The sequence below is a fragment of the Otolemur garnettii genome, unplaced genomic scaffold, assembly GCF_000181295.1.
Source record: "Otolemur garnettii isolate 467f Iridium unplaced genomic scaffold, OtoGar3 scaffold00015, whole genome shotgun sequence".
Classification (NCBI taxonomy): Eukaryota; Metazoa; Chordata; class Mammalia; order Primates; family Galagidae; genus Otolemur; species Otolemur garnettii.
The window spans coordinates 20912577-20938724 of record NW_003852410.1 but is presented as its reverse complement, the minus strand read 5'-3'; the positions used below and the strand labels follow the sequence as shown (position 1 = coordinate 20938724).

Sequence of the window (26148 nt, the reverse complement as noted above, 5' to 3'; positions counted from 1 at the left end):
CAAGTGCCATGGCATGTGTATAGTCTCAGCTACTCTGGAGGCTGGGATAGGAGGACTGCTTGAGCCCAGGAGCTTGAGGTTGCAGTGAGCTATAATGATGCCAATGTACTCTAGACAGGCCAATAGAGTGAGTCTCTATCTCAAAAAAAAAAAAAATTATTCTAAGTGTGAAAGGCCAGTTTACATAAGAGCACATATTGTATAGTTCCATTTACATTAAATGTCCACAATAGGCAAAGCATTAGAGATACAATGTAGATCAGTTCTTGCAGGGTCCTGGGCATAGGAGAGGTATGGGATTTTTCAGGGGTGATGGAAATGTTCTAAAGTTAGATAGTAGTGATGGTTGATTACCTAAGTTTTGAATATTCTAAAAACCACTGAATTGAACATTCTAGAAGTAAATTTTTTATGGCATGCAAATTTCATCTTTTAAAAACAGCTTTGAGATATAGTTCATTTATAGCTCACCCTTATGAAATGTCACGTTCAATGCTTTTTAGTTTATTCACAAATATATGCAACCAGCACCATAGTAAATTTTAAAACATTTTCATCACTTCGAAAAGAACCTTGAACTTTTTAGCTATTACCACTTTACCCTCCATTCCTCCCCTGCCGTAGGCGATTACTGATCTACTTTTTACTTCTGTAGATCTCCCTATTCTGGACATTAAAGATGAATGGAACCACATAATATGTGATCTTCTATGACCAAGGTCTTTCATTTAGTGTAAGAGTCTCAAAGTTCACCCATACTGTAGGATTTTTGATTCCTTTCATGGCCTCATGATATTCCACTATTCATCAGCTGATGGATATTTGGGTTGTTCCCTCTTTTGGCTATTCTGAGTAACACTGCTATGAACGTTCATGTAGAAGTTTTTATGTAGACATGTATTTTCCTACATACCTAGAAATGGAATTGTTGCGTCACGTCATAACTCTGTGTTTAACTGAGAACTGCCAAGACCATTTTCCAAAGTATCTATACCATTCTGTACTCCCTTGAGCAGTATGGGAGGGTTCAGACTGCTCCCTAACCTCACCAACACTTGTTACTGCCTGAATTTTGGACTCTAGCTATCCTACTTGGTGTGAAATGATGTTTCACTTCTCTAAAAAGGAGTGGGAGACTCCCACAGAGCTTTCACAGAGGAGTGGGAGAAGTGAAATAAACAACTCTTCAATCCAGAACATGCCATTGCCACCTGGCTCATCTAAAGGGAAAGACCATCCTATGGCAGGGAGGAGGGAAGAAAGGGCAGGAAGCTTAATTGTAGGGAGCTCTATAGATAATTTAATGGTCAAGAACTTGATGAACAATGGATTGTAGCCATTTTGTGCCTAAAAGGTGCCATGCGGCCTTAGATTTCACTCAGAAGGCCCCATGAGACAGGTCAGTAAAAAAAGCTCACTTTGGAGGGCTGCTGCAATGCTCACAGTCTGTTCACGACTCCTCCTGGTCTGGGTCCAGAGAAAATTCTGGAAGCCTGCTCTCAGAAGTGGGGAAGGGGAGCTATTACTATGGCCAAAAAGTAGGACAGAGAAGTAACCTGCAGGGATCCCCATACTGCTAAGTGAGCCCTGGTGAGGAGCATCCCATCAGAGATCCCAAGACTCAGGGGAGACGGGAGGGGCCCACACCGGCATAGCTGCTCTAGTCAGGCCTGGAATTCCCACCCTCCCTCCTGCTTAGAGCAAAACCAGGATCAACTCAAAACTCAGCTCATTCTTTGACCACATCTTGACCATGAGTTAGTGCATGCACATACATGTGTGTGTGTATTTGGCTGTTCAGCATTTTCTAAGCTCTTTCTGTGCAACTAAACTTGGATCCTGACCACCCCTGCTCAAAAAGATGGCAAAAGCTACATTCCAATAATCAGAAGGAAGAAAGAATTCAAAGTTGCAAATGCAGATTTCAGTGGTCTGGAGAAACAGCAAGAGTGAAGGACAACATCAAGAGATTATTTTTTCTATAGCGACTGTTCTCCTGAGACTCGCTCTTTCTGCATTTAACCTTTCATTCTTGGGGTTGGAAAGAAACATACATTAAAACCCCAGCTTCATACACTGAGTTAAGTTCACAGCTAAACCCAGGCACCACAGGTCTTTTGAAACAGAACTATCCTCCTGTAACTGATTTTTCTGATTTGTAACTGAACCAACTCATATTCCCTTCTGATTAAATGCATGTTCTGCAAGAACCACATAATGAGGCAACTGTACGGTGAATACCGTGTGTGGTTTCAGTGGGAAATCAATTGCATCCAGAAGCTGATTTGTAATTACTCTCATCACAGGGATTACTTCCATAATGAAGAGTTCCTCCTGGTCCTGTGTGAGAAAAAGGAAAAGTCACAAAGTCGGTCTTACCACACACGAAACTCTCTGGCAACACCAAGAAGATGCTGTGGCCCTTCAATGACTCAGGGTGGGCACAGGTGGCTGTCACAAAGGCTTGCAGCATCCTGCTTGTTAACCACAGGGGCAGCCACTTCAGCTGGCAATCACATAGGAAGCTGTCACTGCTGATATGGCTGAAAGAAAAACAAAAATGGATGTTTCCAGTATGGCTGCAAAGGAGGGATATATTCTCTTTATACACCAAAGATTCAGTCACCTCCAGTAAGCTTCTCATGTAAACAACAGTAAGCAGGTGTGCATGGTGGGTGGGTCATGCCTGGAATCACGCCTGGAGGCAGGTGGATTGCTTGTGTTCAGGAGTTTAAGCCTAGCCTAAGCCAGAGCGAGACCCTGTCTCTAGTAAAAATAGAAAGCTAGCCAAGCTTAGTGGAAGATGCTGCCCTCTGTCTCAAAAGAAAAAATAAAGCAAGCTAGAAGATGGGGGGCGGGGAGGGGAGGCAATCTTTTTCACAGTTTTTTAATGACCCAAGACCAGTGCACATAACCATATAACCCACCTAGAGATTTTGATAAAATGCAGTTTCTCACTGAGTTAATCAGAAGTGGAACCCAAGATTCTTCATGTCTAACACACTGCCAGGTGGTGCTAGCACCTCTAAGGACCACATCTTGAGGAGCAAAAACCTGGAGTTTCCCCATGTTCTAAGATAGACACTTGTTCCTACATGACTCCGGACATACCTTACACCTTTCCTGGCCTGTGATACATCCAGCAGGTAAGTGGCCACTGTCCCACCCCTTCTCTGGTTTTTCCCACTTTCCCAATAAGCTACTTAGAGCTTCCAAACTCAAGAGTGTATTCAACTTCTGTAACAAGTTCTGAAAAGGGCTCTTTTCCTATATGGCTGTTATGTTTCGATTGGCAAAGCTGTATGTTTCCTTACTTCCAAATGTAAGCCTCGCCAACAGGCTGCCCTCTTGCTTGTTGTGTTTATCTCAGCACCAGCCTTGTTCAGGAGGCCAGCAGAATTCGGCTCTGCTCCCTAAATAGTGCTTGTTAGTTAATTGCCACTGCCCAGGGAGCATGAGAATGCACAACTTTGGTTTTGTGAGGCTCCAACCAAAACAGACAATATTTTCTTTCTCATTTCTCAGCAACTGAGGATAAATTTTTAAACAGAAATCCAAATCACCATCTCAGTGGACATTCCTTCCTGAGGAGTCACTTGAAGATAAGTCAACCAGAGTCTAGCTGCCCTGTTCCTGGAAGACCTCAAGGCTCTGAGCTGAAGAGTGACGGCCAGCACATCAGGTGAGGGGAGACCCCAAGATGACCAGGTTTCCCTGTAACAAAGTGTCTCTGATATGCAGCAACACGAAGTGGGTGCAGGTATGCTTAGAAATGTGACAAAACCATCACGTATGGCAGTAGCCACCTCCTGCACTAACCACTGTCAACAAAGCCACCCAATGAACTGACTTCTTGTGTTCTATTTCACTCTGGCCTTTTAATGAGCAGAGGAGCTGTCAAACTAGTGAACAGCAAAGAAGAATGAAATTTAAGCCAGATACCCATGGCTTTACCCATTAGGCAAATCTCTTCCCTTCCCTCCTGTTCCTCCTCTCCCTATTCCCAGATGATTCAAGAATCTTATTGAAATAATTTTGTAAATTGATTTTCCAAAGACTGAACTAACTTACTTCAAAACAGTTCTAACTGGAATGCTAACTGGTAATAGACCTTACAATGAGCATGAGATTTTTGTATTTTTATGTAATGGGCAGGTAGTGTTCTGCTGAGAGTTATCTGGAGGGTTATCCTGTTGAGTTACCGCAGGTGGCAGAAGGGCCCTCATGGCTAATCAGGAGAAAACAGCCAATTCCAATGCAACACACAGGGAGGGGAGCTTCCCAAGAAGGAGTCTGTGAGGTGGCTGGGGAGGATGTCCCAGGCACCAGGGACTCGGCAGCCTCCCACTGTCAGAGCACTTCCAGCTCCCTATCAAGAGGGTGTGTTTCTGGCGTGGATGCGGAGAGAAAGGAACACTTCTATACTGCTGATGGTAATGCAAGCAAATACAATCTCTTTGGAAAGAAGTTTGGAGAATACTCAAGGAACTAAAAGTAGACCTACCATTTGACCCTGCAATTCCTCTACTAGGGATATACCCAGATGATCAAAGATCATTTTACAACAAAGACATTTGCACCAGAATGTTTGTTACAGCCCAATTCGTATTTGCTGAGACATGGAAACAGCCCAAGTGCCCATCGACCCAGAAATGGATCAACAAATTATGGTATGTGTGCACCATGGAATACTATGCTGCCATAAAAAAGATGAGGACTGCACATCTTTTATGTTTACCTAAGAACATACACTTCTTAGTAAAATATCTCTAAAGTGGGGGAAAAAGTATCCAATATACTCAATACTATTATGAAATCAATATATAATCACCTACATATTCATATGAATGGTAAAACATATAGTCCAGAAAGTAGAGGGAAGGGGGGGGGGGGGTAGGAGGAGGGACGATATTTGGGGGAACCTCACCTAATGTGCATGATGCAATGGTACATTTCAAAACCATTAAGAGAAGAGTATAACTGTCATACCACAACAAATAAATAAGGGAGGTGATGGATGTGGTACTCAGTTCAATGTAAGCATTTCACATTGTGTATTAAATCAATATGCTATACCCCATAAATGCATCAATGTACACAGTTATGATTTAATAAAAAATTTAAATAAATTTAAAAAGTAAAAAAAAAAAAAAAGAGGGTGGTTCCACATTGTCAAGCAAGATAACTTGGGCATTGTAGGCAAACACTCAGAGGCAGCTGCTGACCACCACTGTGAGACTTTATGCACTTAACGTAGAACCAGGGACATAACTTAAGCCACAGGAACAAACTGGGGAAAACCAACTTGACATTTATCCTTGATCAGATGTGTGTGGAAAGGGGTAAGCCTCACAGTGTACATTCAGTGGATTGGTTGGGCTTTACGCCTTTGAGGATTTCTTGCCTCTGATGAAACTTGATGAAACCCACCTTAGGATACCAGACCCCAGAAAGATGGTAGTTATTTGGAGTGGAGAGAAAAGGACAGATAGGAGGGACTGGGGCCAGACAGCAGTGAAGGCACTGAGCCCTGACCGCCCCCAGCGCATACACGCCATTACTATAAAGACAAAGGCTAGGTGGGCAGACTGGACGGTGGGGCTGTGGGCAGCCCTGGCTCTACACACACTCCTGCTAATCTCCCATCAATGCAGAAAGCACAGCCTTGTCAACAGCCCACAGGCGCTGCCCTCAGTGGCTCATGTCTCCAGCCATCCCAATCTTCGCTGGCTCACATGGTTATGTTTTCACAATTCCAACTCAAAGTGTGTTTCTAATCATTGCCTGTGGAAAGTTACCCAGAGGATGACTAAGTGCACAGCACAACCTGCCTTGATCCGATGGGGAGAAGAAAATGACCAAGTGGAATTAACCATTTCTCCCAGCAGAGGACTGGGCCCAGGGCCAGCCCCAACTGGGTATGAGCCGAGGCTGATGGGAAACCCAGGCAGGGAACCGAGGCTGAGCCTCCAGAATCATGCAGAGGCACACTGGGGGAGGCCCAAGCTTCTGGAAGGGTCCAGCTCTTCCTGAGTAGAAACAGTCTCTTAAGAGGCCATAAGGAAAATCTTTTTCCCCCTCCATCCCTCAAAATACTCTCTTCCCATTGAATCAGGTATTTTTTACTCCTAATATTGTATTTGAAAGTTTCAAAGTCAGAAAAGTTAAAAGAACTCTATGGGAATGCCCACAAACCCACCACTTGTCTTTTGCAATTTATGTTTTACTCTATTTTATCACATATCCATCCCCTCATCTAGCCTTCTCAAGTGGTCTAGAATTGTTTCCTCTCTTCCCTAGAAGGGCAGCAGGGGAATCCCTTCTTGTTAGTACATCCTACCCAGATAGACAAAAGCAGAACTGTAGGGCTGAAAGAGCTACAGGGACTGCACCCCATTTCCCTATTCCTACCCTCCCTGCCGAGGGTCCACCAGGAGTGGCTTCAGCATGGGGATGAGGTCAGCATGCAAAGACCACCCTCTGGCAACTGCCATTTTGTCAGCACCTCTAAAAAGCTAGCTATACCATCAGGGAACTGATAAAAGCTAAAACTTACTGGCTGCAGAATCAGATTCTTGTCCAGGAAAAAGAAAGGAAACATGGGTGTTGCAACCAACGCACCTCGACTAGCTCCTCTTCGAACCTTGGCACCCAAGAGCCCCTGGTTAATGTCTATGATGGTGCCATTACCTATAACCCTTTCTGGGGGCTTCGCAGAGGTGTGGGGTGGGCACCCCCATGCCAATGAGCACTTGCTGATGTCTCTACCCTACTCACAGCCCACCAGCTCTTCACCAATGGAGGGCCTTCACTTTAGGCAAAGTGAAAACTTGTCCTTGACATAAGTAAATGGGTGATTATCCACTTCATAAAAGATACTTTATTTCACATTATCTACTTAGAACAGTAGTTGGCAAACTATCTGCTTTTGTCGATATGAACTATGGGCACGCAGCCCCACCCACTTGTTTATTATTTATGGTTGCTTCCCACTACAGCAACACAGCTGAGCAGTCAAGACAGAGACCCTGTGCTCTACAAAGTCCAAAATGTTTACCGTGCGGCCCTTTAAGAAGCTGTTTGCCAGCTCCTGAACCAGAATAAGCCCCACTTATTGTAAGGACACTTTTGTAAGGACAACACTTACATAGGTGCTATAAATGATCACAGGCCTTATGTAAAGTGAGAATAAAGCAATCACAGGTGTATCTTATTTAAAGTCTCCACTCATGTTAGACCCACAGAAGTCAGGTACTTACAGCTCCTTAAGATTCTTCATCTTCACAAAGGCATCAAACTGGACAGACCTGATTGCATTCTCTCCAAGGTTCCTGAAACAGAGCATGTTACTCACACAAAGAAAACCATAGGTCCAACCCTGGACAGCACTGCTTTCACAGATGACCCATGCTCCCTAGCCAGCCATGGGACCCAACTCCACTGCAGATGGCTGTCATTCATACATGTTGACACAAGCCCAGGGATACCTCTGGAACCAAGCCAGCCTTAACGGCAGCATCAAAGCAGGTTGAGGTCCACTCTGTACATCAACACGCAAAACCTTCACAACACGATTAAGGTCAAACTTGATCCAAAGAAGGAATAAATTAGGAATCATATACTAGAGGCATCTGCCCCACAGGGCAACAGCCTGTATGTCTCAGGGTGGCTTTGTCCCCTTCGTCCCAGGGTCTTAGGAGCAAGCACACCAGAAGGAAAGCTCCTGTGGAGTCCACATGTGTATCACACTGTCTAGCTGCTTTTGTGGGGGTATCAGGCTCAGGCAGGACGAGGCGCCTAATGGAAGCGGCCACTGCCCAGGGCCCCAGGAAGGAGCCAGTGTAGTGGGGAGGCTGCACGGTGGGAGGGTGGAAGGTATTTATACACATACCAGTTGTACTAATTGGGAACACACCAAGTGGCCATATGTTCTGTAACTGTTCCTGGCATAGGCAAAATAAAGGCCAAAGTTGAAGCTGACTTATAATGAGAAGGAAGCAGCTGGTCTTTCCAAATAGCCTGTTTCTCAGTTTACAAAGATGCGATTAAATTGCTAGCAGACTTCCCCGGCAGTTGCACTTGGCAGTCTGCATGTTAGGCAGGGTCTGGCAAGATACTCACAGGTGCTCCAGGCCTTCCAGCCCTGAGAATGCTCGCTTAGCCACAGACTTGATCTTATTTCCAAACAGATTCCTGTAGTTTCCAAACATTCAGAAATGTTGCAGGGGGGAGGAGGAGGAGAGAGACAGACAAGGGAGGGTTGGGAGAAAGAGAACACACGATTAGGGTACTGCTACCTGAGAGGTTTGTGCAGTGAGGGGCAGGTGGAAAGCTGACCTGTGCAGAGATTACAGGTCTGGGATATGAGCCCTCCCCCTTTCTGAAATGAAACACTTTTATCTTTACTAGAATTTAATAGTGAAGACAGGTTGGAATTGCATGTACCATCTGGCCTAAAAAGGGACCCGCAGTGTGAAGTAGGAAGTCATCGTGTCCATCCTGGGCTCTCTCTAAGGACCACCCAAGGGGGTGTGGGGGTAAAGTTTTGTGATGGCCTCACAGGAGAGAGGGGATTGGTTACTGATTCAGTGAGAGGAAGCTGAGTCAGAGAAGGTACTATGGAAAACCGTGAAATTAAAACTGCCACCTACTTCTGAGACCTACATTTTGGGGATAAAAGTTTCCAAAAGAGGTAAGAAGAAGACAGGAAAATGGGTACTCATCGGGTGGCTGCATGGCTGTTGGGCAGCCAGCATGCAGGTACGATGAGCTGCATCTCTGTCTGATTCAGGGCCTGTAGAAGGCCCCAGTGCTTTGGCCCCTTGAGCCAGACCCAGATTTTACGTGATGTTAATGGGGCTGAGGCTTATCGAATCTCACAAAGACTGGTCCAAAAAAGACAACCTCCAAGTTTATCCCCCTGGACTGCCTACCCATGAGGAGGGGCTCCTGCTTCCAGGCAGTTCCAATCCCAACCTTAGCAGCACCTATTAGAGTTTTCTCAGAAACCTAAGTCTGTCCCTTGTAATACACATGGAAGAACTGAGTGCTTCACTGGGGCTGAATAATGCAGGGAGGTTTGTCCCTAAATAGGGGAGGTCCTTGAGTGTGCTGGAATAAAGGGCATCAAGTTTTTCCTCCTTGTGTTCAGTTCTCTGAGAACCCACCAAAGGCACTCCCTCTGGACTGGCTGGCACAGGAAGCTGCCTGCCAGGGAAGCACTCTCAGTGCTGCTGCCCAGCAGCTACAGGGACTCACCAACTTTAAGGTCTGCCAAGATTACCTAAAGGGCTTGCTAACTGCTGAGACACTGATTGCTGGGAGCCAACTCCTGGGATTCTCAGAATTAACAGGTCTAGCACAGGACCTACTGGCAGCAATGTGCAGGTGGGCAGGGGAGAGGCTTGTGCTGATAGCCAGTCTGGGAATGCCTTGTCCAGGAGCCCATTGACAATGAGCCAGCTCTACCTTCAACCTGCATTAAGACTGGGACCCACAAAGGAAGACAAAACGCACCAGTCCCTCCCTGAAAGGAAGAAAAGAAATGAAATGTGAGCCCTGAAGAAGACCGAACATGGCAGCACACCCTGGCCCTCGCCCACCACATGCCCGAGCTTCATCCTAATTGCAGTGGGCTCGGGAGTGCCTGGGCAGGTGCAGGAGGCTGCCTCCCCAGACACATGTCCACCCAGAGCCACAGGAGGAGGCAGTGGCTCAATCTGCTCCCATGGGCCTGCCAGACGCGTAGTCCCCTTGGGGGGTGCCTCACTGCTGGGGCTTCCTGACTCTCAGTTTCATCAGAAACAAGACTCCTTCCTGGGGGCCTTCATTTAGGCATACCCCTATGGTAACTATGAGTTCAGCCTTCAGAGAAAACCAGCTCTGTTTCCTGTCTCCGGAGGCTGAAGGGGCAAACAGGCCAAAGACCCTTCAGCCTTTTCTCTCTCTGAGAGGCAATCCGCATGGATGTGCAAACAATTTCAGTCTGAAATGATTTTTTGCAACCTCTCAGCAGGAGCTGAAAACTTATTTTAAGACAAACAAACCAAACACACAGACAACCCAGTGGCCATGTGAACTTAGGCTCCTCAACCACAGAACTAGCCAGCAGATTACAGCTCATGGGGCACTAAACCCCTGAGCACTCCAGAGACCGCTGCCAACTTCTACACTTAATCAGATCCCCCAGGCCGAGGCACTGCAGGCTCCAGGTCCCAGTAAAAACGTATTGAACTGTTTAGTGAAATCTCCCGTAAACTAGATCCAGGAAAAAGCTGTGCTTTATTTCATCCATTAAATATTAGTCACATTGACCTCTTTTACAATGAGGGCATGCTGTTATTTCTAATGGTGACAATAGCAATAAAACAAATTCTCAAATTCTCAATTATGCAGGGGCTAATCATCCTGTTGGTGGATTAAATTGGTCCTTACCCTCCCCAAACAGACATCTGGAGCTGGGGGAGGAGCTCAGGCCAGCATCCAGGATGGCTCTAATAAAGGCCTGCTGGAAGGAAAAAGGAGAGCTGTAGCTGTGGGCTGGGAGGACATTCTTTCTGTCCCACAGCCGGGGTCCCAGGGAAGGGACAGCCAGCCTAGTCTCCTCAGCACCAACTTAGAGCAGACAGCAAGCCAGGAGAGTCACCTGTCAGACCCTCCCATCCACCACTCCCCAGCCCAGCCAAGGGCTCTCAGGCTGCTCAGCGTGTGACGCAGTGATGGCAGGCACGGGGGCAATGCTAAGGCGGACATGCAACCCCTACAACAAATCCCACTCTGCAAGCCCAGCCCCACCCAGGCTTTGCCTCCTCATCTAGTTTTGCACATTCCCCCCAACACAAGCACGTCCCTCACACTGCCCTATGTGGGGCTCCACCCCTCCCCAGGAAAGCCACCAGCGAGCGGCAAGGACTGTCAGGCAGGCACCTGCACACACACAAGTCACTTGCTGCTCCTCCTCTGCCTGTAATTTGAGCTCCAGAAATCCTCCCTTCCCCCTTACATACTGACTCTGTGCATTATGCAGGCTCCCAACAGGAAACCCTATAACCATTTTGAAACGGGCCTCTCTCAGGGCAGAGAGGTATTAATATAAGAATCCTGGGCAAACTTGGAAGAAAGGCAGGAGGTGGAGACTAAGGCATTCTTGCCCTGCTCGGAGGGTGCGGCCTAAAGAACTCGTCCCGGTGACCGTGTTCAGCAGGTGGAGCCCACAGGCGGCACCGGCCCAGGCCTCTTGGAGTGGCCTCTGTGTCTTCCTGCTCCCCTTCCCAGGAATGCTGCAACTTAGGTCTGGCTTCTCATCTGGTGGAAAGGATCTCAGATCCTTGACTAAGTCAGTGAAGGCAAGAATCTTTCCCTTCTCAAGAGGCAGATCCCTGAGCACCAGCCCCTCAAGCTCGCCACAGCAAACCCAGAGAGGACACTGGTTGCCAACTCTGCAGGACGGATCAGGGCATCTGACATGGCAGCTCAGGAGCCAGCCCTTCTCACTGCTGACACATGCCCCACTTCTCAGTGGACCCCACAGACTTGGTACTGGGCCACTGACATGGGGTAATACAGTGTTGTGGCTGCTTCTCCAGCCACGGCACAGAGCTTTCCCAGAGGAGTCCTAGGAGACTAGGTGGAGAAGGGACCAAAGCAGCACTGGGTCCTCCCTCTTTCCCTCCCTCCCACACACCTACCATATGTCAAACACAGTGGTTTATAACTAGGCCTATGCACCTGGATCATGTGGAAAACATTTACTTTTTTTGTTCCCTTTTAATGTGGAAATTTCCACACAACATTGCAGGGAGATGGCAGAGTCTCACGAACCCCATGTGCCTATCTCTCTAACTGTGCCAGTCTCGTTCATCTCCACCTCTACACACAGTTGTTCCCTAACACAGGTGGATTAGCTGAAAGACGAACCGTAGTCATCACATTATCTACTTTTTTATTCAAGAAGAAAAGGATTTTTTCTTTTGCAACCTAACTGTGATGCCATCACACTTAAATAACTGACAACATATATTTAATCAAATTAAGGAACTCCTGTCATTGTCCTAATTTCTCCTGTGTGTATGTATCTCTCTCTCTCTTTTTAAAACACAAACAGAGCCTCTAGCCCTCTAGCACTAAGATTCTGATTCAGAGAAGCTGGGTGGGGTAGGGCTTGAAACCCTGCATTTTAACAAGTTTCCAGGGATCTCTGGACTGGGTCAGTGTGGAGACACTACTTTAATGGAGGCCATATCAACCAACACATGAGGAAAATAGGTTTGGGCTGACTTCTTGGGTTCAGACAGACTCACTGAACCGAGACTAGTAGATGGAAGTGGGCACCAATACCAAGGAGCAGAGAGCAGGCCCTTCTTCCGCTGGCAAGGAAGTCTCCTGATAGCACAACACCCCAAAACAGCTCAGGCTCCATTGGGAGGACATGCCCCACGAAGAACCTGGCTCTCCCCACCTTTACTCAGCAGTCACTCATGGCCAAGGCCAGGGGAGGCCTATGCCAAGCTGCTTCCACCAAGCAGCCACATCCTGAGCCTGAAGCTCAGCTTGCTGACAACTGCCTGCACCCCAGCTCCACCTGCTCCTAGCGCTTCCAGGCTCACCATGGTCAAATGGGCCAGGAGGTTGAGGGAAGGGGAGCATTACTTTAGGGATAAGAAGAGAAAAGCTGATAAGCATTTCTGACATGCCATCAGAGCACAGGCAGCTCAAGATGAAATGCAATCCTCAGACAGACAAAATGGTTTTTCCCAATCAGTACACTCCTGGTATAAAAAGCGTGAAAAGCCACATTTTTGTAAATACATCAGAAGCATTTACTTTTGTATACAAAAAGGCTCTCCCCACTGAGGGCTTTCCTAAATCACCCAGCTCTACTAGGACTCACAAAATATTACTTTGTATTTGCACTCTGCTCAGTTCCCTGTCACTGAGGATGGGTTGGGGAACTGAATGGTAGCAGACAGCTGTTTGTCTTGTTCTCCTCCTGTTCATCTCCAAACAGTGATTACTCCAAACCCTCTCCCACCCGCACCTTTCCTAGGTGGCATCTGCAGAAAGTGCTGGTGAGATGCAGAGAAAACAGGGCAGGCCAAGGGACAAAGAACATGGGCTCCAAAGTGAGAGTGACAAATCCTGACCTTGCCCGCTTGCCAGCTGGGTAGTCTCAGTAAAAGTAGAAATGCCTTGATTTTTCTTTCCTCAATGATTAAAAAAAGGCTACATACAAATCCCTGGAGATCATGAGGTGTAACACACATGACATGTGATTATAAGAATAACTGGCAAATCCTAGGGACTGGGGTCAAAAAGGCCCTAAATCTTAAATTCAGAATAGCTATTACTATTACACTTTGTAGTGACTATTTCCATCTGAGATCATAATTGACAACAAAAACATGGACAGGGCCTCAACACTATCAAGCCATTCAGCTTTACATAAGTCGTACAACTTCTAGAAATCGAGTAAGAGGGCAAGACTCCTTTATACAAAGGACAACAAAAAGTTTAACTGTTTTGACATCATTTGCAAACTGAGCCTAAGAGAAGCTCTACTAGGCCACTGAACACCCGGTCTTCAGCCCCAGAGGCCCCAGTGCCCAGGAGAACAAGAAAGGAGGCTCCTGCCAACAGAGAGCGGGGAAGTTCTCCACTCTTGTCTTCAGTCTCTTCTCCCCAAACAAAACATCTATACGATGGCAGTGAGGGATGGGGGGCAGGGAGTGATTTACACGGAGCCAGCTCTGCTCTGTCTGGGCCCGGAACAGGGATGTGTGCGGGGCACTGCAGGAGCATCCTTGCACGCCATGGAGCTCCACGCTGGGGATACTCACAGCTTACTGAGGCTGTCAAGCCCTGTGAAGGCACCACTTGTGTCCTCTATTGTGCCTGAAATCTCATTATGGTCCAGATCCCTGGGAAGAGAACAGAACGCAAGCTCACTGCTCAGTGTGAGCATGAAAGGGGCACCAGGCACCCACCCAGCCTGCCACTTGGAAGCTGCAGTCAGCTAGATGAAGCCTAGAAGCCCAGCTGTAAGTACGAGGGACAGAAGTGTGGCCCTGGAGGAAAGTCCTGTTCTACACACATTCCAGGGTGGCCAGGCCTGCTCTACCTTTCAAAAAAGCTGACATTCCTCAAACATAAAGCTTCTAGCTTGGTGCCCATAGCTCAGTGGTTAGGGCACCAGCCTCATATACCAGGGCTGGAGGGTTTGAACCCAGCCTAGGCCTGCTAAACAACGACAACAACAACAAAAATAGCCGGGTGTTGTGGCAGGTGCCTATAGTCTCAGCTACTTGGGAGGCTGAGGCAAAAGAATCGCTTAAGCCCGAGAGTCTTGAGGTTGCTGTGAGCTGTGATGCCACAGCACTCTACCAAGGGCGACATAGTGAGACTCTGTCTCCAAAAAATAAAAATAAAAAAACCACAAAGCTTCCCCAGGTTCCATCTGCTGCTTCCTGTCTGAGAAGGCCACGCTCTGGGAAAGGGAGGCAGCAGAGAGAGGCTGGTTTGTCTTCTACCCTCATGGAGCATTAATCTGGTCCCTGGCACCGAGCACCAGTCTGAAAAGTTCCTTAAGATTCCCATCTGCTCTCACACCAACCAAAGTCCCTTCTCTGGACTTGAATAAGAAACTGTGGAAAGCATATGGAGGAAGAAAGGATGGTAAAGAAAAAGGCCCCAGCACAGACCCTCTTGGGGCCCCTCTGTGCTGGCTAGTGGGTGTGAGCCCAGAGCTCATCTCCCCCCCAGGCCTGCACAGCGCAGACTCAGAGCCAGTGAGGACATCTGGGTGCTGAGTCAGACTTGTGACCCACTCGCCAGGATTGGGGAGATGAGGCCAATTCCTCAGCCCAGGCCCCAGCAATAATGCAAATCCCAAGGCCAGTGAATCAGTGGCCTCCCAGCTTCCAAGGGTGGGTCACCGTGCCCAGGTGAGACATCACACCTGGCATCCAGGCCCCCAATCTATCCACTCCAACTTTTCATAAGGTTCTCGGTTCCTAAACTTTCCTTTCTCAAGCTCCTACAGACAGGGGCCAGGAACAGAAAAGGATGCTGCTCTTGGCCCCCATGAGAACCTTCAGAAAGACTCCATGCTGCCAGTGGAAAGGGAGGGGAGCTCTGACTGGAGAGGGAAATAAATGCTTTGACCTTTACTTTATAGCCGGAAGCTCAGAGCTGAGATTTTGCTTCTGGAAGGAACTTCTTTCAAAGGGTTCCTCCCTATTATCTTCCTACTGAAAAAACCAGGGACCGGGTCTGTGGCTTTGTGTGCCTGTCTCCCTGCTCCTAGTCCTGGCTGCCAAAGTTTTTCTCTTCTTTCTGGCCGCTCGGTCTGAATGTTCTCAGGCTTGTTATTCAGGCCTTGTGAGGGTTCACAGGCTGACCCTGCTTGAATAGCTTGGCTCCCTACTCTTTCACACTCCCAACAATGGCTCTGCATTAGAGCCGACTGCCAGGTGCAAGTGCAGAGGCCTTTCTCTCTGTCACATGCCTAGGAAGGTAGCCTCTGAGCCCACTGCCCCTATCTCCACTACCTCTTGGGGGGCTTTATGCTAACAGTTCCTTGGAAGTTCCCAGAGGCCAACAATGGAAGAGTTTTATAGAAGTCCCAGAAAAGCATCCTGCAGCAATTTCTGGCACCCCCACCTCATTAGGAATTTACAGGGAAATGGTATTATCACCTCAGCTTTGTTAAACAACCCCTAATGGGGTGGGGTACAAAGACCTGGATTCCCTAAGTACCTCTCCTGGAACAAGGCATCCTGGACATAGGGCATGCTGAAGATCAAGTGCTGGGACCAAAAGAGGAACTGAAATGTTCACTCAGCTTGGAGAAAAAATATTTGGGACTTAAAAATGGAAGTTGCAACTCCAGATTGGAAAAAATTGGACCCCCCAGCTGCTGTCCCATGCTCCGGATACTCTGGGAAGCTTTTCCTGACAACAGGGGGAGCACAGCAACCTGCTCAGCAGTGTGGCAGTTACCACTTGATAATAATTTATTGGGTACCACCCTGGGGGATAGGAGAGATTTTTCTGTTCAACCAGTTCTTTTTCTGTTGATTATAAAGTCTGAGATTTTGCACACATAACAAGTCAGCTTTGGATCCAATTCTGACACGAAGCCAATAAGAATGGACTTCAACCAAAGCAGCTGGTTTTCCCCACTGTGTTCTCCCTACAAGGGACCCTTTGTTCTATCAAGAGTGAAAGACATACAAGACTCGCAGGTTCTTGAGTCCCTTGAAGGCGCCTTCTGCAATGTGGCTGATGGCATTGTGGCTGAGGCGCAGTACACTCAGGCTGCTCAGCTCCGCCAGGCTCTCCTCATCCAGCCGTGTCAGGTTGTTGAAGGATAGTACCCTAAGAGGGTAGGGAGGAGGTCGGGGAGGCAATGTCACCACCGTGTCACACCTGCCTGCTCTCCCCTCTCCTCTCCTGAACACTGTGCCATAAGCCAGGCAGGTCTCAGTGGGAAAGGGACATATACACAAGCACATTCACACACACGCATGCACACTCCCACAGAAATCCCAAAGGAATCAGTGGTCATATAGCTAGAAACTCATCAGGGCCCAACATCCATCTAGCCTGACTCCAGAGGCCTGGAGTCAGCCTGGTCATGTAGGTCACAGACATAAGGGTGTCCATTCAACTGTGAGGATTCCATATGCCTGTGTTCACGGCTGGTCTTGATCAGCCTACAAAGACCTCCCATGGGAAAGGCCTGAGAATCTGGACAGGACCCCAGTGGGTTCTGACAGTGAGCCAGGGAGCCCCCCATTACTCTGCACATTGGCCAGCAGAGGGCACCACTGGCCACTGCCTGGGAAGCCACACCAACACCTCCCACTTTAGCCAGGACTGCAGGCTCTCTGGCCCAGGTGCCCTGTAGCCCAGGTCACCTCTGAGTATGACCCTGCTGGGAGCAGAAAAAACGACATACGTTGCCTGAGTGTCAGAATCCAACCTCCCTCCCAGCACTGCCACACTTGACATAGCCCTGGGTTGGTCACTTGACATACTGGTCACCTACCATTGAAAAATGGGTAATCTGGGCTAGGGTAGGAAAAAGGAAAATAAAGTCAGAGAAGATTAACGAGTTTTTAAAGGTAACGGGGACCAAATGGTCATGTTGTCCATCAGTCCCAAAGTCCTGGCAAGAGTACAAAATTAGATCCTCACCTGCAATTAAAGCATTTAGCTTAAAGGAGGGGTGGGAAACACACACAGGATAGCAATCCTAAATCTGGCTCCAAGGTCACCTGGATATGGGGCAACTGCTGAGACTGGCCAAGGTACCCTTCCATGACCTTTTATGCCCCTTCTAAAGGGCACAGAAGACAATTTCGTGTTGCCTACCAGCCAGAGTGGGGAGCTCAATCAAAGACCCGCCCTGGGAGGGACGACGCCTTTCCTGGACACTAAGGACTCACACACCCTCTGGCGGCCACAGAGAACAGCTGCTCCTCACTGTGAGAAGTGAGTCCCCAGGCTTAGGGGACTTAGAAGACCTCTCCTTCTTCCCCACAGCTCCCAGCCCTGGCCACACACAGGGTTCCTTGGAACTCACTACTGGGCTCGCAGCCTGAGGACACAGCTTCTCAGAAGCCACCCAACACTATGTGAAATGCACAGCTGCAGTGTCCTGCTGATGACCCCCAAAGGTTAACCCCAACACACACAAAACCCAAAGGCTGTGAGCCCAGGGACAAAGGCAGAGCTACCAGATATGGACTAATGGAATATAGCCTTTAGGCCCGTGTGGGCTCCATATGTGTATATGTGAGAGAGGAGGAGGAGGAGGGAGGGAGGAAGGAAGAGGACACAGAAAACCAGATAAACACATTATCTGTAAGGCTTCACATTCAGCTCAAACACTTCCTTGAGTTTGCCTGGTAAGGCCATGAGAGGACAGACTGCGGTGAAGTTTGGTACCCCTCACTTCAGCACGTGAATTTTTTCCTACAGCCAAGACTAGGAAAGGAAAAAAGAGAGAGAGAGCGAAAACCCACCTGAACTCCTGAAAAATAAAAACACCTTACTGGACTAAACTAGAATATCTCAAACTAAAAGAACAAACAGTGAAAATCTTTTCTTTTTCCCCTCCCAAAAAACTTGGTCTTTAGAACATGGGACAGAAACAGAGGAATGTGAGTGTATTCCCTGTGCCCCTGGAATGCTGTGATAACCCTGCCCTGGCTGGAGGGATGGCCAAGGCCACGCACCCTCTCACTCAAGAGTCTGTCACCACGATCTCAGAACCCTGGGTACTGCCAGCCCAGGAGTTCTCTGGCCCAACCTGGATGCCCCTTTGGAAACGTCTAAAAGGAGCAAACTTTCTGAGCAAACTTTCCTATACTTTCTGAGGGAAGAGTAAGCATCACCCAGGACTGCTGGGGAGTCTCCACGGCCAGGCTACTGCAGTGCAAACTGCGGGCTGGGCAAGTGGCGCCAAGGGCCTGGGCAGCTTTTCTCCAGGAAGGAAGGGGAAACTCTGAGGACACATAATTTGCCACTGTCACTGTGTGACCCTCTCTCCATTTCAAACCCACCAAATAACTCCTTTCACTAAAGAAGTACATGCTATTTGGTGTCATTAGCATAGTCATTCTCAAAAAGAGCTACAGTGTGGACACTTCTTTTAGCCACCCTTCCCCAAGATAGCCCTCTACCTCAGTCACTTCTCCAAACCCAAGAAGGCTTGGCCTTAGGGGCAGAGGTCCCCTGCAGGAGCCTGGGTGCTACTCTTGTAGCCCATACTAATCTGAAAGCAAAGGGAGCAGAGAGGAGATCAGAAAGGAGCTTAAGTTCAAATTGCTGAGAGTCCTGCTCTGGGTCTGACTAATTTGGGGGTCCATGCTCTGTCCAGCGCAGGGCTACTGGCATGCTTTCCTCTGAGCTTGCTTCCCACCCAAATCCACCCCACCCCCACCCCCGCCTGAGCAGGACTAGAGCTTTCTGGGCTTGGGAGAATTCACCTACAGGCAGCGTCTCAAAACCCATCTACAGCCCAGGAACTTACAACTCATGCAGCTTCTGGCAGAAGCTCCAGCCGTCACGGTGAATACGGGAGATGGAGTTGTTGCTGAGGTGAAGCTGGTGCAGGGCTGTGAGGCCATAGAGCGAGCCACTGTTCACTTCTAGCAGGCTGTTGTACTCCAGGTGCCTGCAAGGACAGCCACACGCAGGATGAAGGGGGGAACAGACAGCAAATAAGTAGACACTCCCTATCAGATACAGCAGATACTGTGATCAGCACCGAGGCTGTAGGAGTGCTCAAAGGAAATGGAGTGTGTGTGTGTGCATGTGCAGAAGTGAGAGAAGGCAAGCAAATCACAACAGATGATGGGAAGTGCCAAGGCAGACTAACAAGGCTCAGAGAGCAAGGGAAGCATCCTAGAAGCAACAGAGAATCAGGTGAACAAGCCGGCAGAGGCATTACAAGTCAGAGCAAAGCCTATTAAAGGAGCAGAAAGTTGAGAGAACAGGAGGCAACTCTAACTAGCACCCACATCTTAGAGAGATGAAACCAACAGCTGAGAGCAGCTAGGTGATTTGTCTGAGACTCCACACCTCTGCATGTATAATACAGTAAAGGGGCCAGAATGAATTCAAACCCAGCCCTGGCTTATAAGGCTGGGCTCTGGACTATTGTCCCAAAAGACCTGGCTTTAGCTCGGGGATCAGATGACTTAGATCAAATCCCTAATTGTGCCACTTTGCTGGCTGAATAAACCTGAACATCTGTAAAATGGAGATAATCAAGAATACTGACTTCACAGGGCCCCTTTGAGAAGGAAGCAATAAAGTGCATGTCAGGATTTTAGCACAGGGCTGAGGACTTAGTTCTCAATGAGTTTATTCAGTATGCTGTTATCCCGCATCACTGCATAGCACATGCTGGTCTATGAGAATTCTATCCTAGATGATTATACTCTTTAATAAAGGTTACTAATTCAGATTGTGCTCCATGTTCAATATTATAAGAGCTTTGAATAAATTTTTTTTTTCTGCTACTGCTCAAAACCAGTAATTTACAACTGTTACAATTTAACACTTAATTTACAAACATCCTCTAAGGCAGTAGTTTTCAACCTTCCTAATGCCGTGACCCTTTAATACAGTTCCTCATGTTTTGGTGACCCCCAACCATAAAATTATTTTTGTTGTTACTTCATAACTGTAATTTTGTTACTGTTATGAATTGTAATGTAAATATCTGATATGCAGGATGGTCTTAGGCGACCCCTATGAAAGGGTCCTTCAACCACCAGGTTGAGAACCGCTGCTCTAAGGCAACTCATCACTCCCAATTTATACAGATTTCTTCAATATAAAAACCAAATGGGTGCCAGGCACACTGGCTCACACTTATAATCCCAGCACTTTGGGAGGCTGGGACAGGAGCATCACTTGAGGCCAGGAGCTGGAGGCCAGCCTTGGCAACACAGCAAGACCCTATCTCTACCCAAAATAAGAAAAATTAGCCAAGTGGCACACACTGTAGTTCCAGCTACTTGGGAAGCTGGGGTGGGAAGATTTCTTAAGCCCAGGAGTTCAAGGTTACAGTGAACTAGGATGGTGCCCCTATACTCTAGCCTGGGATACAGAGTGAGACCCTTTCTCTTTTAAAAACAAAACCAAAAAACTAATGGCAGGTGCTAATTCCATTTTCTTCTGAGAATTCTCATCACATCCAGCATATGACCACCTGGATTTCAAAGTCCCAAATGATAGTTTTTTGTTTTGGGGGGTTTTTTGGCAGTTTTTGGCCGGGGCTAGGTTTGAACATACTACCTCTGGCATACAGAGTTGGTGCCTTACTCCTTTGAGCCAGAGGCGCCACCCCAAAATGATAGTTTTAAGGATGTCAAGTAAACATGTTTTGAATACATTAACAGCAGAGGTCCAGCCAAAGGCACAGGAGAGGGGAGTGGGAAGCCCAGCAGTGCCGGGCTCACATCCTTGCTGTACATTATGCATGGGAAGGGTGGTCACCTAGAGATGCCCGACAGCGAGCACAGCACAACACCTAGGACCTAGGAGATTCTCATTACAAAAATAATCAATAAAGGATATAATCTGCACAGCCTGGAGGGGAGATGGGGCTGCTGTCCTGGGCAAGTTAAATCACTGACTCTAAAACAGGAAAGTTGACAAGTAAAAATAGTGGTATAAGCATATGGACTTGGAATAACCACCAGTGAGATTAAAAACAGAAAAACCAAAAAGAAAGATGCTCAGAAGTGAATGCATCTTGGGAGAGCTGAGGTTAAGGGGGAATAGGGAATGGAAGCAAGCAATGACAGCTTTTCTTTACTCCTTAACTACGAGGATGCATTACTTCTGATTAGAAATAAACAAATTTTAATGTTTAGAAAGAGAAGATTAGCAAGTGCCTTTTCAGTATGCTTCTTTGTTATTGTTTTATGTTACACAGGCAGGCAAGCGCATTCTGCTATTGTACACATCTGGTTTAAAGAGAATGCTCCCTTGATAAAAGTTGAACATCTGCACCCATAGTCTTGATTAGCTCACAAGACAGAAATAAATCTCCTAGGGTGAACTATACATTTTTGGCCTACCTGCACATCAAGAAGACTGACAAACCCAAAATGAGAAGACAAAGAACTTCCTGTGGTGTGTGGGAGTGAAGAGGATGTGGGGAGGGGTCTATTCTGCAGTTCACATTCACAGAGGAAGCAGGGTAGATGTGGTAGGGTGGGGATGTAGGCCGAGCACAAAGGCTCCCTGCTCTACCTCCACCAACCAACTTACTTGACTTCATCCACTGAAACTTCCCCTAAGAGGACTTCCTACTCTGCCAGCAAAGCATCTAGGATTTAGCTCAGTCCCCAAAGACACTGATTAGGGGCCAGCTAAAGTCCCAAAGGATCCTTCAGGGCAGGGGATGGGTGCCCTACTCTCTATCCAGAGCTTAGCTGAATGAAAACACACACACACGTGGTGCACAGACAGATCATGCCTAAGGTCCTCCACTCCAGAGCAAAGCCAGGGCCTGGCCCCACACTTACAGCACATGCATTTTGGATAGTCCCCAGAAGGCCCCATCTGTCAGCTTGCTGATGTTGTTCCGCTGAAGCTTCAGCACCTCTAAACTATCGAGCCCCTGGAATGTGAGGCCCTCGATCAGTCGAATCCGATTCCGATTGAGATCCCTAAGGAGATGAAGTCAGTGGGGTCAGAGCATCCCAGGCATACACCCCACCTACAACCATTCCCAGGCAGTCCCAGCTAGGTTTCCAAGCCAGATGGGAAATCCCAGTACAGTGGTCCCTGGAGAGCCAGAATATATAAGGGGTGCCCACTGTAAATCTCCTGCCTGCCACTGAGGCACTGATGCTGCCAACCAACAATGTGTGAAAGAGGGGCACAAGGACCCCCGCAGCCAGCTCAGAGGCCAGGCCTGCAGATCCCAGCACAGAACTCATGTGATCCTTTGCGTTCCTCCCTGGTAGCACCACACCATCCATGACTGTTCAGCGAGGGCGTGGGTCTGACCCAGGAGATGGACATCTTAGGTGAGCAACAGAAATCCACACCAGATGCCTGGACCCAGGAAAAGCCAAACCACTGTATATCAAATGGCAATCACGTGTTCTACTTGGGGCCTTTCGCACCATCTCTATGTGTGGGGAAAAATTACCGCATGCGGGGGTCGGGGAGCATACATATTTGGCTTCTAGCGCCAGCATGACAAAGCCTCAGTTAACCACGAAATGCCAGGAACCAGGGTGGGCTGGATCCTTAGCAACCCTGGGGCGGGCAGAGAGAACATGGGGCTAACCAGAAAGCCTCTGGTTTTCCCTAAATATTTGGGCACTGTCTCATCCTGGTTGTCAATGAGCCCATCTCCTCAGCCTAGAAGGAGCAGAGCCCAGGAGTCACTATCAGGAGGAGAAGCACAGGCAGGGGAGGGTCGAGGTGCACTCCGTCTTGTTGCCGCCCCACACCTCCATGATTTGTTTTGCTCTGTTTTGACCAAATTTCCAATATTGGCTTATTTTCCTGAAATATACTCTTCTGATAAAGGACACACACAATAAAAACAGGAGAGGAAAAAAAAGAAAGACCTTCATCAAGTTCTAGTTAATAGAGATTTTCTTGAATCCAAAGCTGTGTGTGTCTAGGAGGGCACTCAGTCTTGATCATGAAAAAATTAAACAAATAAATCCTTTGTGAAGAAAAATATGTCTTGGGAATGACAGGAGGAAAAATATAAAAATAAAATAAAATAATAAATCGACTGCCTTATAAGACTGACGAGAGGAAGAAGAAGGCCCACCTCTTGCTTGCTACCTCTGGCTATACTAACTTCCTCTCAAACTGCTCAAGGAAGAGTCAGATAACACCACATCCAAGTACAGATTTTACAGGGACCTTTTAAAAATAGACTAAAACCTCTCTGATACAAACCCAGGCGGCCTAAGCACTAGCCAGCATCGGGCTGGCCAGCAGAAATCCTCATCTCGTTTTGGAAAATGTCAAAGAAGACAAGTATATATAAACTCAGTGCATCTTTTTCTCAGCAATCTGAGGCAGCCCATGAACAGCCCAGACCAGCTCCTAATTTGCTTTTATTAGGTGTTGCCATAGGGCCGTTAACGATAGTTTATACCAAGCTATACCAAGGGGGGGACCTAGGAAGGGGTCAGGTTTGGTACCAGGTCCTTGGGGAAATCGGGCCTCCATAAAAGTTTGTCTAGCCTTAATTAACATGCAGATTTCTGTACTCACAGTTGTGTCAGCCTGGGTAACTTGAATGCTTTTACAGGAAGCTGGGTGATCCTGTTTTTGCTCAGGCGAAGAGTTAGCAGTGACCGTGACAGACCATCAAATGCTCCTGACTCCAGGGTGCCAATTCGGTTGCTGGCCAGGTTGCTGGAATGGTTCAGAAAGAAAGTATAGTGGTCCGTAGGAGGCCTTTCTCATTTTGTTACAGACACTAGACCTGGCTGGCTCTCGGTGGGACAACAAGGTGAGACACGCCCAGAGGGATAGGCTTCCATGGGGGAAGCCAGAGCACTAAGTGAAGGTGTCAGGACTGTGCAGTTCAGGCTGGGAGGGACCTCCCTTCAGCGTACTGCACCTGCAGCTGCTGGGCCATCCCAACAGGCTGGAAGAGAACGCCAAACACCTCCCCCCAACTAACCCCACCCCAGCCCTGCCTCAGGGGCCACCTGGAGGAGTCCTTCCTCACCACTCTGCCCAAGGTTGATGAGGAGGGCCCTAGAAAACCAGAAGTTAATCAAGAGGCCAGGACAGAGTCAACCTAATAATTTAGGGAAAGAGACTTTAATTTTGAAGTGGGTCTTGCTGTATGAATTACATAATACATATGTATAAACCAATTCATTTAAAATTTAATTAAGTAGGCAGTACCTGTAGCTCAGTTGGGTGAGGCACTGGCCACATACACTGAGGCTGGTGGGTTCGAACCCAGCCAGGGCAGCTTAAACAACAATTATAACTGCAATAAAAATATAGCTGGTGTTGCAGCAGGCGCCTGTAGTCCCAGCTACTTGGGAGGCTGAGACAAGAGAATTTCTTAAGCCCTTAAATTGAGGTTGCTGGGAGCCATGGCTGCACTCTACTGAGGGTGACATGGTAAAACTCTGTCTCAAAAAATAAAAAATAAAAATGAAATGAAATGGAATGGAATGAAAAATTTAATTAACTTATTTAAGACTGAGTCTCACTCTGTCACCCCAGGTAGAGTGCTGTCACATCATCACAGCTCACAGCAACCTCCAACTATTGGGCTCAAGTCATCGTCCTGCCTCAGCCTCCCAAGTAGCTGGAACTATAGGCACCTGCCACAGCTAATTTTTCTATTTTAGTAGAAATGAGGGTCTCACTCTTGCTCAGGCTGGTCTCAAACTCCTGAGCTTAAGCGATCCATCTATCTGTCTTGGCCTCCCAGACTGCTAGGATTACTGGTGTGAGCCACTGTGCCTGGCCCTTTTAATACATTTTAAATGCCTCAAAGAAACAATCTAGTTAGAGACCTGTGCAGAATCCCTTTAGAAAACAAGCAACACTTCATGTGCTTCCACTTATGGGGTGACGAATGTCAGGGCATTTACCACCATAGCGCAGAAAGGTAGGCCCTGTTCCTCAGAACACAGTGAAGTGTACAGCTCAGATCTGTGCTTTTCTTTGCATGCAAATTATTATCAAGTAATAAAAACAAAAGGAACAATATGGTATTCCTAGGAGAAGTTACTTCTCCCCCTCAACACCTCTCCTTCTGCCTCACCCTTTTGGGGGGAGGGGGAGGAGGCTAAAAGAAAAGGAGAAAGAGCAGGGACATTTCCTGCTGCTGAGAGTAGAAAGGAACAAGGCACTTTTCGTCTCTACATTAGGCAGTGACCCAGAACAAGGCACATGAGGATTCTTTGCACATCGGGCTGAACTGTTTGTTCCTAACACTCTGGATTAAAGAACAGCCTGAGTGATGAAGATATACCAGCCCATAGCTGCCAAGATAGAAAGTCCCTCCTGCTTTCATGCAGGGACAGAAGGTCAGTGCAATTCAGTTTAGCAGTTGTGGTTTCTCATCCCAAGCAGGCAGGTAGCAGCTGGGGACACCTTTCAAAAGACCCACTGGAGGCTTTGTAAGAGCCAGGGCCTCCTATTCCCAAATTCTGGCATCTCGATGAAGCCTAAGAAAGAAATTGCTCCTCTCCTTGGGGTCTTCACTTAGAAATTCTGTATGCCAAGCTGATCTTTTCTCCCTAAAAAGATCAGTCACAAGGACGCCTAAATGAGCCTTGCAAATGATTTCCAAAATTGCTCTGTAGCAGTAACAATGCAAGGAATGAAACCACACCTGTAACTAGACAATGCCTCTTTAGCTTGAATTTTCAGTTCCTTTCCCAAAGCAGTATTTTCCTACTAACAAGTAGTAGGTTAAATAGATTTTAACCTTTTTTCTTCCTGTCTTTCACCCACAGGAGATATATGAGATGTGGCATTAACATTGGGTGAAAGAGAAACAGACAAAAAATTCTAAGAGGTGCTAAAAGTCTACAGAATAGAGTAACTACCATCCCCCAAGAAACCCAATGACTTGTCTTAAGAGTGCAAGACCAGAACTGACAAGGTAAGCCT

General features: G+C 47.5%; 1 protein-coding gene across 1 annotated transcript in view; it reads right to left on the bottom strand.

Moving 5' to 3' along the window:
- The window catches only part of LRIG1 (leucine rich repeats and immunoglobulin like domains 1), a 115215-nt gene that overhangs the window by 9899 nt on the left and 79168 nt on the right, over nucleotides 1–26148 (bottom strand). Inside the window, exons 9-17 of the mRNA XM_012802546.2 lie at nucleotides 25174–25182; nucleotides 23773–23916; nucleotides 22050–22193; nucleotides 19037–19180; nucleotides 16231–16374; nucleotides 13836–13916; nucleotides 8122–8193; nucleotides 7260–7331; nucleotides 2380–2543 (exon numbers count right to left, since the gene is read on the bottom strand). Of these exons, the coding sequence (XP_012658000.1) occupies nucleotides 2380–2543; nucleotides 7260–7331; nucleotides 8122–8193; nucleotides 13836–13916; nucleotides 16231–16374; nucleotides 19037–19180; nucleotides 22050–22193; nucleotides 23773–23916; nucleotides 25174–25182 (974 nt within the window). The remainder of the gene's footprint in view (nucleotides 1–2379; nucleotides 2544–7259; nucleotides 7332–8121; nucleotides 8194–13835; nucleotides 13917–16230; nucleotides 16375–19036; nucleotides 19181–22049; nucleotides 22194–23772; nucleotides 23917–25173; nucleotides 25183–26148) is intronic.